We start from the raw sequence: 12,615 nt of genomic DNA on the forward strand, positions 1-12,615 counted from the left end.
TTGATAATGGACTCTAGAATTTTCCCCACTACCGACATCAGGCTGACTCTCTATAATTCCCTGCTTTCTCTCTACCTCCCTTGATGACGATCTTAGTTCTCAGGTTCTGCTGCTCCTTCCTCTGTGCACTGATCTTGACCTCACTCTGATGCCACACTCTCAATTTCTGACCCTGCTGAACTGCTCTCGCTCAGCTGCTGCTCCCTCTGGTCTTGGTCTTGCTCTCGCTCAGCTCCCGCTCCCTCTGGTCTTGGGCCAACTCTACCACTGTGCTGTTTATCTCTTTCCGTGCTCATTCAACTCCTGCTCCTCCTGGTCTTGTGTAACAAATGTTTAACTTCTCTGCTTTTCAATTGCATCTCTCTAGAAATTACCCCAGTGCTTGTTTGCTTTTTATGGTTTTTATTAACCTGCTTTGCTACTTTTAATTGTTTAGGTATCTGTATTCCTACATCCTTCTATCCCATTCTAGACAGTTATTTTCCAAGGGGTATATGGCCTCCTTACCCCTTCTACCAAATTGTATCACCTTGCACTTTGTTATCTTGAAGTTCATTTGCCAATTACATTCCCATTCTGTAAATTTATTAATGTCTTTCTCATCTATTAACTACACCCCTCAATTTAGTGTTTGTGGATATTGAACTCGTATTTATGATTCCTGAGCCCAAATTGTTCATGTAAATGGTGAGCAACAGTGGTCCCAGCACCAATTCTTGTGGAACCCCATCGATCAGTGGCTTTTTAGCCCAGTCACTGCATTTGTATCTGACTTCTGGGTTTCCTGACAAATTAGTTTGAGCGGGCGTGATGACGACCCAAATAAATTGATTTCAACTCCATTAATTAAAGGGACACTATAAAGATGACAGTTGATGGATTCTGGAAGTAGAAGAACAAAAGAAGGAACTGTCAGAATGGAGTCCCAAAGTCTCACATTGTCTACGCAAGGTCTGCACAGTGCTTTGGTGATGCCTTCCTGAATGTACTCCTGGGGGCTGTAAGGGCCTACAGGGAGATACTGTTCCCTAATAATGGGAAGAAGGAATATGCCTGTGCACCCACAGCTAAATCCAGAAAACAATGTTAAAGTTGTTCTTAATGAACTATTAACATATTGAAATTAACAACCTGGCTCTCCCAAGGCTGCAGCTACATGAGGAAGTCAGTGGGTTGGAACTGGTTTCCCAACATGCTGCCAACATCAGCGCTTTTAATGCTCCCTTGCACCTGCTCCCAAACCCACTCGCTCCTACAAGTAAAAGATTCCCCCCTAGGTTTTTTCATTTTCTTGACTAAGGATTCCATTGTCTTTCCCACCACCAACATTAAACTAATTGATCTATAGTTTGCTGGACTTTTAAATTTAGCACTCCTCTGGCTCTAATCTGTTTTCTAATGAATTTTGTTACGACCAAGGCGGGAGTAATGCACTGTTAATTCATTCCCACTACTCCATAGGTCACAGCATATTAGTAAAGATTCCCCAATGATGAAAAATAGCCAAATTAAACACTTTATTTATCCCCCAGAATAAAGCAAACGAAACCAAGTTTCTTTAAACAGCAAAATTATTTATTAAACTAAGTTTTAAACAATGAGATAAATCTATATATATATATATATATATATATAGGAAAAGATTTTATAACTTATTCTTCCGCACGCACACACATTCAAAAATCGGTTAATCGGTTTTAAAAGGATGTTTTGAATTACAACTGTTTCTTTGGAATAATAAAATGATTGGTTGTCACGGTCTGGTAGGATATTTCCGGAACCGAGAGGTGTCCCAGAATCAAATAGTCGGTTGCCACTTGAAGTCTGTCCAGGTGAGATTGATGAACAGTCTGTGATGGGTAGGCGGTCAAGGCAACTCGTCTGCAGCACATGTCACACAAGGTCTTCCATCAGGGGTGCAGCAACAGATCTACTTGGATTTTGAAGTAGCAGTCTAGCAACAGAAGCTTTCTTGAGATTTCAAGATCTTCCAATAACACAGGAGTAACAGGAATCACTCTTGAGGCAGGGATTCCTGAGAGACTGGAGGCAATACCCGAGACTGCCACACCCGAAATACAAGGTTTCCTCTCTCCAAAGCACTGTTCCTCCACAGAGTATAGCAACCCCTCTTTTCCTGGATCTTTCTCTCTAGTCAGGCAGGTCAAAACCACACCTTAAATGTAAAATTTATTTCTAAGCGACGCAAGGCTTCTTTTGCAGAGAGTGGTAACACTTTTCTGGGTCTTACTCTCTTTCCAGGCAAGGCAAAGCAAAGATTTCAAAACCTGCTCCTTGTAGAGTTCACTGGTCTCTTTTAATCCCAAAACAAAACTAAAACTTTCAACAGTCAAGTCACAAGACAGTCATAAATCTTCCGAGTTGCTTGGAAGCATGTCTTGCAGTCTGCACTCTTTAAACACCAAGCCACAGCATTCACTGTTCACAGAAAATCCTTTTTCTCAGCTTTCAAAAACACATAGAATTCCCAACTTTTAATTAAAAAAAACTCTTGTGACCATTTTTATATATATGTAATAGTGCCAATAATATGCATGGAGGCAATCCATTCAGATCAGGGATTTTATCATCGATGAGTTTGATTAGTTTATCAATTTTCTCCCCCTTTTTCAATCTCAAATGTCTTTAATATCTTTTTGGATCTCTTCCTCTAATGTCATGTCCACCATGTTAGTCTCCCTGGAAAATACTGACGCAAAGTAATTTAAAACTTTTGCCATTTTGTTGTCATTACTTGTGACTTCTTTCCCACTATTTAGCTAAACATAGTGATTCCCAGAGAGCTAACAGAAAACACTGGACCCTATTTGTCTTTTTGGAATATATCTGGTACTGCCACAACTGGGATTAAATGGATGTAAAGTAAATTCTTATTTGTCTAGCTTGCAGAAACTATTAACGTTATGCTATGACCAGCAAAAGATAATCCAATAAAGCAGCTCAAACAAAATTGCTTGATTCTTGTCACACCTGTTGGGATTATCTGATTCTTTTTTAGGGTATCAGTTGGGGTACTCTCCCCTCCCTGTGCTCCATTCAGCGATTTCTCTTAATAAAAAGAGCCAGTTTTGCGGCAGTGGATGGGATGGTGAGGGCAGGGGCATTTGAGAAGCATAAAGGGTAAAGGCCATATCATGAGGGACTGACGCATGTGCAGCTTAACATTGTGGGAAAAGGCCTGAGAAAGGGAGGCCTGGAACACTTAGGAAATCTTTGGGAACAGTGGAGGTTGTTGGAACTGATGGCAGCGGGTGCGGGTGGTTGCAGGAATGCCCATAAATCGGTGCAAATTGCAGAAGGGTCATGTAAACCAGTACCGAATAAATAGGAAAAAGAATTAAATCATTAAAGTTTGTCTGAAGTATGTTGCCACAGTGGCACCCAGGCTGAGGCAGACCTGAGAAGTATACAAGATACATCGGCAGCCACAACACCGCATGTGTTGGAGACAAAGTATGTAGGATTTAATCAGAGGTAGGTAAAATCAATAGAAAAATAAGGCAGAAAAGAATTATTGAAATAATATGTAAGTAATGTGATTGCGATAGAAAAATATGACAAACAATACATGTATAGACAGCTATATATTTATTTCATAATCTGGTTTAAACAGTTCAATGTGATCTGGGCTTAAAGGTTGAAAGTACAAGCATACTGTGGAACTTTTTTTGTAAGTTTCATTTTTCTCAAATCTGAATTTGCAAAAAAAAGTCATAATACATTCAAGAGTTTATTTTATACTTTGGTTTTTGACAGTTTTAAAATGCAGTGTAGGGACCTTTCCAAAACAGAAACCATACCAGTGCATTCCTAAAGCTTTAATCAGCAGTGAGTGAAGGGAATGGTACTGAAAACATGTCTGTGTTCTATATCAGATCAAAAACTCTTGAAAGAGTTGTGCAATACAATTTTAATCATACTGAGCATCAAAAGGAAAACATTGACTTGCAGTGCAAGAGTTCAAACATGTCCAGCACTATACTAAATCAGTAATTACACGGACGGTACAGCAAACAGTTGCTAAGTTTAAAAGAAACAGTGTGGTCAAATTCCAAGCAAAAGACAGATTTTTTTTGCAGAGCCAGTGCTTTACAATTTAACTTTTGGCAAACTATATGTTAGTAAGGAGATTACCTCTGTAAAGCTGATGTGTCATTTCTCCTAGGCAATGGGAGTCTACCTCTATGGGGAGTTGATGGTTAACGAAGATGCTAGACAACAGCAGCTGGTTCACAGGTGCTTCACCATGCTTCAAGAAGAGATGGACCCATCCTTGCAGAAGGTGGTAGCTGAAATGATACTCTAGCCAAGTGAGAATCATAGAGGTAATTCTATAAAGACATTCTAAAGATATACCTTGGGTTGGAGAGATTTAAAGGTAAAGGAAATAAACTAGTTGTTCTAGCGTCCTGATTTTGGAATAAATAATTTGTCAATTTTCTGTAATTCATTCTGGACTTGAATTGGTAGGCTTTGTCATTTCAATGTTAATTCTTATCAAACTATAATAATTTAAAATAGCACTATGTTATTTCTACATGTTAATATGAATATGTAATAGATTAGAAGTGAGCAAACTGCACTTAAAAGTTTAAAAAAAACTATTCAGTCAGAAATGTCTTTTCAAAAAAAAAACTTATTTGTTGAATCATGCCATTTCAGTTAGTGTTATCACCTTTTACTGAGCCTAAAACCAGATTGGGTAGCATAGAGGCTGTGCAGGGGACAAGATAATGGCATGATTTCTAATATTTTCTTTGCTGATGAAAATTAATTGAAGACAATAATAACTAATGCCTCCCTGCTGTTAAATACAGATATGTTGGGGGAAACACGTAGCTTAAATATTTCTGGACAGCACACTCCGGGTGACAACCTTCATTTCAGTTGTGTTTGTATAATGCACCTAATGCAGCTTCACAGTTTCATAAACCACTGTCTTAATTTTTGAAGTAATTTCTGAAAAATTAATCGAGCAAATCAGATCCTCCTTTTAATAAAAAGAGACCAGTCAGTGGTAGAATGTTCACTGGGACAAAATGTTGCAGTTAACTTGCCAGCATATAGATGATACCAGTGTTTTATCTTTGCTGTTTTCCTGAAGTCACTGATCACTAAAGTCTACTTTCAACTTTTTCTTTCTCACCACCTAATTGCTCTTCTACACCAAAACTATTATTCTCTTTAAGGTTGTTTTGTTCTATTTAAAAGTCAAATTAGTTTTTGAGGTGAAAAGTTAACAGAGGGGATTAATGCCCTAACTGTTTTGGATTGTGCACCTCCGTACTGTTTTGCTTTGGGAAAATATTAGATCTTTCATATCACTGCTTGTGGTAGACCAGACCAGATTTGATACCACACTCGAACAAATGTTGCTTTGATGTCAAGGGCAATCACTCTCGCCTCCTTTCAAGGGCTTTGGTGAGGTCAAAAAAGGCCATGTACAGCGGTTGGTGCTGCTTGCTGCATTTGCCATGCAGTGAAGAACAAATCTGTAGTGCTTCTCAGTGGGCAAAATCCACACTGCGACTCTGGGAGGAGTTCTTTGGCCACTGGGAGGACCCTGGAAAAGGTGGAGCACTTTCTATATCTCGGGAGCCTCCTCTCAACGAAGGCAGATATAAATGACAAAATCCACCACCGTTTCCAATGTGCCAGTTCAGCCTTTGGCTGAATGAGGAAAAATAGCATTCGAGAACCAGGACGTCAAACCTGGAAATAAGTTCATGGTGTACCGTGCAGCAGTGATTCCTGCGCTCCTATATGCTTCAGAGAATTGGACAATCTACAGCAGGCACCTCAAGGCTTTGCAGAAATACCACCAACGCTGTCTCTGCAGAATCCTTCAAATTCATTGGCAGGATGGGGGGGGGGGGGGGGGTGTCTAATGTCAGCATCCTCTCCCAAAGCAACACTCCCAGCATCGAGACGCTAATCACCCAAAACCAGCTTTGCTGATCAGGCCACATCACCCGCATGCCTTTCAACAGGCTCCTGAAACAAATGCTCTACTCCGAACTTTGTCACAGAGACTCCCAGGAGGACAGAAGAAATGCTTTAGGGTTGTTCAACATATCTACCAATTCATGGGAATCCCTGACCCATGACCACACAAAATGGCGAAGAAGCATTCGGGAAGGCACCGAGCACCTCGAGACTTCAATGGGAGCATATGGAGGCCAAGTCCAGGCAGCGGATGGAACGCACAGCCCCCCAAGCAACTTATCTACTTGATCCTTCAAACACCACCTGCCCACATGTGGTAAAATCTGTGGATTGCACATCAAACTCATTTGCCATCTTAGAATGCACTGAACCAGCTCCACTTAAACTGGGCTGGGATTCGGGTCCTTGCAAATCATATAACTGTGGCTGTGGATATGGCTTTAAACTAAAGGGGCGGGGTGGAGGTGTGTGGGGAGAGCGGTGTCAGATGAAGGGAGATTCAGAAATCTAAAGACAAAAGTCGAGGCAATAGAGCAGTGTAGCGACTTGGGTAAATTCCAGCAGAGTGGGACAGGAAGGGACAGAGAGTTTAATGGTAATAGTGCATCAGTGAATAAAATCCATGGAAAGAACAGTAGTAAAAAAAAATTAAAGACTCTTTATTTGAACACCCGAAGCAGTCACAATAAAATAGGTGAACTAACGGCACAAATAGAGATAAATGGTTTGCATCTAATCATCATTACAGAGACATGAATACAAGGTGACCAAGAATGGAAAGTAAATATTCCAGGGTACACAACATTTTGAAAAGACAGACAGGATGGAAAAGGTGGTGGAGTAGCCCTGATAGAAAAGGATGTCTTAAGGAAGTAGAATCAGTATCGGTGGAGATTAGAAATAAAAAGGGTCAGAAAATGCTGGAGCTGTTGTTTATAGGTCCCCCTAGTAGTAATTATACTGTTGAATAGAGGATTAGTTAACAGACAGGAAGCAGAGAGTAGGGATACACAGGGCATTTTCAGGTTGGCAGGCTGTAACTAGTGGAGTGCCGCAAGGATCAGTGCTGGGGCCATAGCTATTTACAATCCATACTAATGACTTAGACGAAGAGGCCGAGAGTAATGCATCTAAGTTTATTGATACAAAACTACTTCTTTGGCCTCCTTGTCTCGAGAGACAATGGGTAAGCGCCTGGAGGTGGTCAGTGGTTTGTGAAGCAGTGCCCGGAGTGGCTATAAAGGCCAATTCTAGAGTGACAGACTCTTCCACAGGTGCTGCAGATAAAATTGGCTGTCGGGGCTGTTAGACAGTTGACTCTCCTCTTGCGCTTCTGTCCTTTTTCCTGCCAATTGCTAAGTCTCTTTGACTCGCCACACTTTAGTCCCGCCTTTATGGCTGCCCGCCAGCTCTGGCGATCACTGGCAACTGACTCCCCCAACTTGTGATCAATGTCACAGGACTTCATGTCGCGTTTGCAGACGTCTTTAAAGTGGAGGCATGGACGGCCGGTGAGTCTGATACCAGTGATGAGCTTGCTATACAATGAGTCCTTGGGGATCCTGCCAACTTTCATGCGGCTCACATGGCCAAGCCATCTCAAGCGCCGCTGGCTCAGTAGGGTGTATATGCTGGGATGTTGGCCACCTCGAGGACTTCTGTGTTGGAGATACGGTCCTGCCACCTGATGCCAAGGATTCTCCAGAGGCAGCGAAGATGGAATGAATTGAGATATCGCTGTTGGCTGACATACGTTGTCCAGGCCTCGCTGCCATAGAGCAAGGTACTGAGGACACAGGCTTGATACACTTGGACTTTTGTGTTCCATGTCAGTGCGCCATTTTCCCACATTCTCTTGGTCAGTCTGGACATAGCAGTGGAAGCCTTTCCCATGCACTTGTTGTTTTCTGCATTGAGAGACAGGTTACTGGTGATATTTGAGCCTAGGTAGGTGAACTCTTGAACCACTTCCAGAGCGTGGTCGCCGATATTGATAGATGGAGCATTTCTGACGTCCTGTCCCATGATGTTCGTTTTCTTGAGGCTGATGGTTAGGCCAAATTCGTTGCAGGCAGCTTGTTATTGAGTCGATGAGTCTCTGCAGACACTCTTCAGTGTGAGATGTTAATGCAGCATCATCAGCAAAGAGGATTTCCCTGATGAGGACTTTCCGTACTTTGGTCTTCGCTCTAAGACGGGCAAGGTTGCACAACCTGCCACCTGATCTTGTGTGGAGGAAAATTCCTTCATCTGAAGACTTGAACACATGTGACAGCAGCAGGGAGAAGAAAATCCCAAAAACTGTGGGTGCGAGAACACAGCCCTGTTTCATGCCACTCAGGATAGGAAAGGGGTCTGATGAGGCGCCGCTATGCTGAATGGCTACATGTTTACGCACACATTCACATGAGAATCATGCACACACAAATAGACTACAGGAGGGAAAATAGATTTGGTGGTTGGATTAAAGTCCAGAATAAATGAAATTTAAATACAATCTGTAAATCCAGCAGTTCTTGGCTGAAGCTGTATTCTTGATGTCCTCGCTGGTCAAAGTGCCCTTTGGTTAGCCTGCTTTGTTTAGGGTTGCTTGAAGGCAGAATTGTTGTTGGCTCTCTTCCCCTTGTCGCTGGCTGTAGCAGTCAGTAGGCTTGGAGGGTCCCCCAGTCACAGACGGTTTTCACTTGATGTTTCCTGCGGAGGGAGAGAGAGAGACGAGAGAGAGCGATGGGAGCAGCAGCCTTTTTAGCTACTGTCCACTCGGTTACTACCTGTCTGCTTGTCTGTGTAACAAAACTTGTTTCTTCAGAGATGAACAGGTGTTCATATGGTTCTTCTCAATACCCTTTGTTTCGAATGAGGTTTTTCTGGAATCTTCTAATGAAATTCAAGGTTCTACATACCTCAGGATGTCCATTCTCACTTGGAGGGGGTTGGCTCTTTCAAAGTCAGTAGGCGGGAATGACCTTGACGGCCGTGCTAATGAAGCCATTCTAGGTAATTCAATGTAAATAAAAACAAGAAATGCTGGAACCACTCAGCAGGTCTGGCAGCATCTGTAGAAAGTGAAGCAGAGTTAATGTTTCGGGTCAGTGACCCTTCTTCGGAATTCAATCGCAGAGCAAGCTATTCTTATTAGACTTTTTGTCTCCAGTTCAATCTCCTCACATTTCAGATGTAAATGGAAGTGACCATCTTGGCTGCGAGTTTTTTTAAAAGTTACTTGTAGGGTTTTTTTCCATTCAAAGTCAACAGTAAGTTTCCAACCAATGAAATTAATATTTCTCGTTTGGTATGTAGGGTTTTTCCTGACAGAACGAAAAGCAGAATATTTTTTTAAAAGGCATGAAACTTCTAAGTGTTGGTCTGAGAGACTTGGGTGTACTCGTAAAAGGAACACAAAGTCAGCATGCAGGTACAGCAAGCAATTAGGAAGGCAAATGGCATGTAATAACTGGACACTTAGAAAATAATGGTAAGATTGGGCAGAGTCAACATGGATTTATAAAAGGGAAATCATGTTTGACAAACCCGTTAAGAGTTTTATGCGGATGTAACTAGCAGAATAAATAAGGGGGAACCAGTGGATATGCTGTATTCAGATTTTCCAAAGGCTTTCGATAAGGTCCTACATAGGAGGATAGTAAGAAAAATTAGAGTGCTTAGGATTGGGGATAATTTACTGGCATGAATTGAGAATTGGTTAACAGACGGAAAACAGAGAGTAGGAATAAATGGGTCATTCCCAGGTTGGCAGGCTGTGACTAGTGGGGTACTGCAAGGATCTGTGCTTAGGCCTCAGCTATTCACGATCTATGTCAATGAGGTGGATGTGGGGACCAAATGTAATATTTCCAAGTTTGCTGATAACTCAAAACTAGGTGGGAATGTGAGTTGTGAGGAGGATGCAAAGAGGCTTCAAGGGATTTACACAGGCTAAATGAATGGGCAAGAACATGGCAGATGGAATATAATGTGGAAAAATGTGAAGTTATCCACTTTGGTAGGAAAACCTGAAATACAGAGTATTTCTTAAATGGTGAGAGATTGGGAAGTGTTGATTTCCAAAGGGACCTGGGTGTCCTTGTTCATAAGTCACTGAAAGCTAGGATGCAGGTGCAGCAAGCAATTAGGAAGGCCTTTATTGCAAGAGGATTTGAGTACAGGAGTAAAGAAGTCTTGCTGCAATTGTATAGAGCCTTGGTGCGACCACACCTGGAGTATTGTGTGCAGTTTTGGTCTCTATATTTAAGCAAGGCTGTACTTGCATTGGAGGCAGTACAGCGAAGGTTCAGTAGATCGGTTTCTGGAATGAGAGTGTTGTTCTGTGATGAGAGATTGAGTAAATTGGGCCTATATACTCTCTGCTGTTTAGAAGAATGGAAGGTAAAGCATACAAGCTCCTGAAGGGGCTTAACAGGGCAAACACTGAGAGATTGTTTCCCCTGGCTGAGGAACCTAGAACACGGAGGCACAATCTTAGGATAAGGGGTCGATCATTTAGGACTGAGATAGGAGAAACTTCTTCACTCAAAGGGTTGTGAACTTTTGGAATTCTCTTCCCCAGAGGGTTGTGGATGCGTTGAGTATGTTTAAGGCTGAGATGGACAAGATTTGTGGTGTCTCAGGGAATCAAGGGATATGGGGAGTGGGTGGAAAAGTGGAGTTGTGACGGAAGATCAGCCATGATTGTATTGAATAGCAGAGCAGGCTTGAGGGGCCATATAGATTAGATTAGATTAGATTAGATTAGATTAGAGATACAGCACTGAAACAGGCCCTTCGGCCCACCGAGTCTGTGCCGAACATCAACCACCCACCTATACTAATCCTACACTAATCCCATATTCCTACCAAACATCCCCACCTGTCCCTATATTTCCCTACCACCTACCTATACTAGTGACAATTTATAATGGCCAATTTACCTATCAACCTGCAAGTCTTTTGGCTTGTGGGAGGAAACCGGAGCACCCGGAGAAAACCCACGCAGACACAGGGAGAACTTGCAAACTCCACACAGGCAGTACCCAGAATCGAACCCGGGTCCCTGGAGCTGTGAGGCTGCAGTGCTAACCACTGCGCCACTGTGCCGCCCTCCTACTCCTACTCCTATTTCCTATGTTTTTAGGCCGCCTTCCAACCCGCTCCCGCAGGAAAACATCACTCCCCCGATCAAGATCCACGGCAAGACCCTGGGGAGTATCACGTGTTACAGATGGGAAACATCATTCTTTGTAGCTCAGCAGTCAACTGCACTGTATACTGATTAACCTGACATCCATGCTTCATTACCAAATAATGTCACTAGTCTTTGAGAACTCTCCCCATCGTCACTATTTACACAAAAGTAGAAAATAAAGTGAGAACTACAATTTCCTGCATTTTCTTTCCTCGAGTGACACTTGGGGGAATATTTCCTATAATACAGAGTGATCTCTACTTAATAACTTGAAACACATGTACATTACTTTTTAAACTGGAAAGATTAAGACTCAAAAAATTGCTTTCTGCAAAATAAGTAGGCTGTAGAGGGAGGAGGAAAAGACAAAAGAAAGGTAAATTTTTGAAATACTACAAAATAAGCCTAGTGACAGCTTGGTTCAGTTAGTAGCACTTGAAGTTTAGTTACAATTTCTATATAGCTGAACGTGACAGTCATTTTGTGGGTGGTCAGGTCCTACAAACAACAATAAGATTAATGATCAGCTAATATATGTTTAGTGATGATGTTGAGAGAGGAATGTTGACAGGGAACTGTGAGAACAGTGTGTTTCGTCTGGGTAAAAAGATCATTTGAATTTGAAGGGTGGCACTATCTGACAATGCAAACTTCCTTAGTACTGCGCTGAATGTATTGGACTACATTACGTGCTTATATTCTGCTGACTTAGTGGCAAGTACCACCAACTGAACCAAGTTGTCACTAGGCTTATTTGGTAGCAATCCAAAAACAGTCCACCATGAGGACAAATAGAAAAAAAACATTGAGAGAGAGGATTGGAGATACACTAGTCCAGTAAGCTCATGATGTGAAGTTGGGGGAGTCAGACTGACGAGCATGAACCTTGGGAACCTCTGGTTCTTCTGTTAAAATATAGAGACAGTGGCTTGATCAGCCTTTCAGGCAGTTACTATGCTGTAATTTTGACAGGAACTGTCTAAAAGTAGCTTGGTAACAAGTGGCTGGAGAAATTAGGGTAGGGGCAGACACAAAGGAAGTGACGGGGGGAAAAAAATGTCGATCTTATGTCTGGCGGCTCATTAACATATGCATGGCGGCCAACCCCCAATCACGTCGTGGGGGCGGGCTTGGCGGCGCCGTGAATGGCATCACCTGAGACGGGAGCAGGAGCTGGCGCCATTTTTAAAAGGCTGCCAGGCCTGTAGACAGTTCCAAATATGCAGAGTTTTCCCCTCCCACCCCGCCCCCCCCCCGTACAAAAAATGCAGAGTTCACCCCCCCCCGCCCCCTCCCCCGATATATGATTAATGGATGTAGAGTTGCAACTACCCCTTATTTCAAATGTCCAAGCTCACCTCAAAAGCGAGTAAGGGCAGGGTATTACCTACCAACCTTTGCAGGCGCCAGCTTTTCAAGGATGCGAATGTGAAGGCACATGAGTGCCGCACGTCGAGCTGAAGATT

The 12,615-nt window shown here is 42.5% G+C and overlaps 1 protein-coding gene across 12 annotated transcripts in view; it reads left to right on the forward strand.

Moving 5' to 3' along the window:
- aopep (aminopeptidase O (putative)) overlaps positions 1 to 12,615 on the forward strand; it is a 356,223-nt gene that overhangs the window by 314,896 nt on the left and 28,712 nt on the right. For 10 of the 12 annotated variants that reach the window (XR_010974900.1, XR_010974901.1, XR_010974899.1 and 7 more), the window contains one exon: positions 4,187 to 4,346. Coding sequence is in view for 4 of the 12 variants with exons in the window: in XM_068030079.1 (XP_067886180.1) it covers positions 4,187 to 4,327 (141 nt within the window). In the remaining 8 variants the exon portion in view is untranslated. Of the gene's footprint in view, positions 1 to 4,186; positions 4,347 to 12,615 lie in introns of those variants that run through there. The other 2 variants (XR_010974905.1, XM_068030080.1) reach the window with 2 other exon arrangements.

This window comes from Heterodontus francisci, chromosome 4 (assembly GCF_036365525.1).
Source record: "Heterodontus francisci isolate sHetFra1 chromosome 4, sHetFra1.hap1, whole genome shotgun sequence".
NCBI classification, from domain to species: domain Eukaryota; kingdom Metazoa; phylum Chordata; class Chondrichthyes; order Heterodontiformes; family Heterodontidae; genus Heterodontus; species Heterodontus francisci.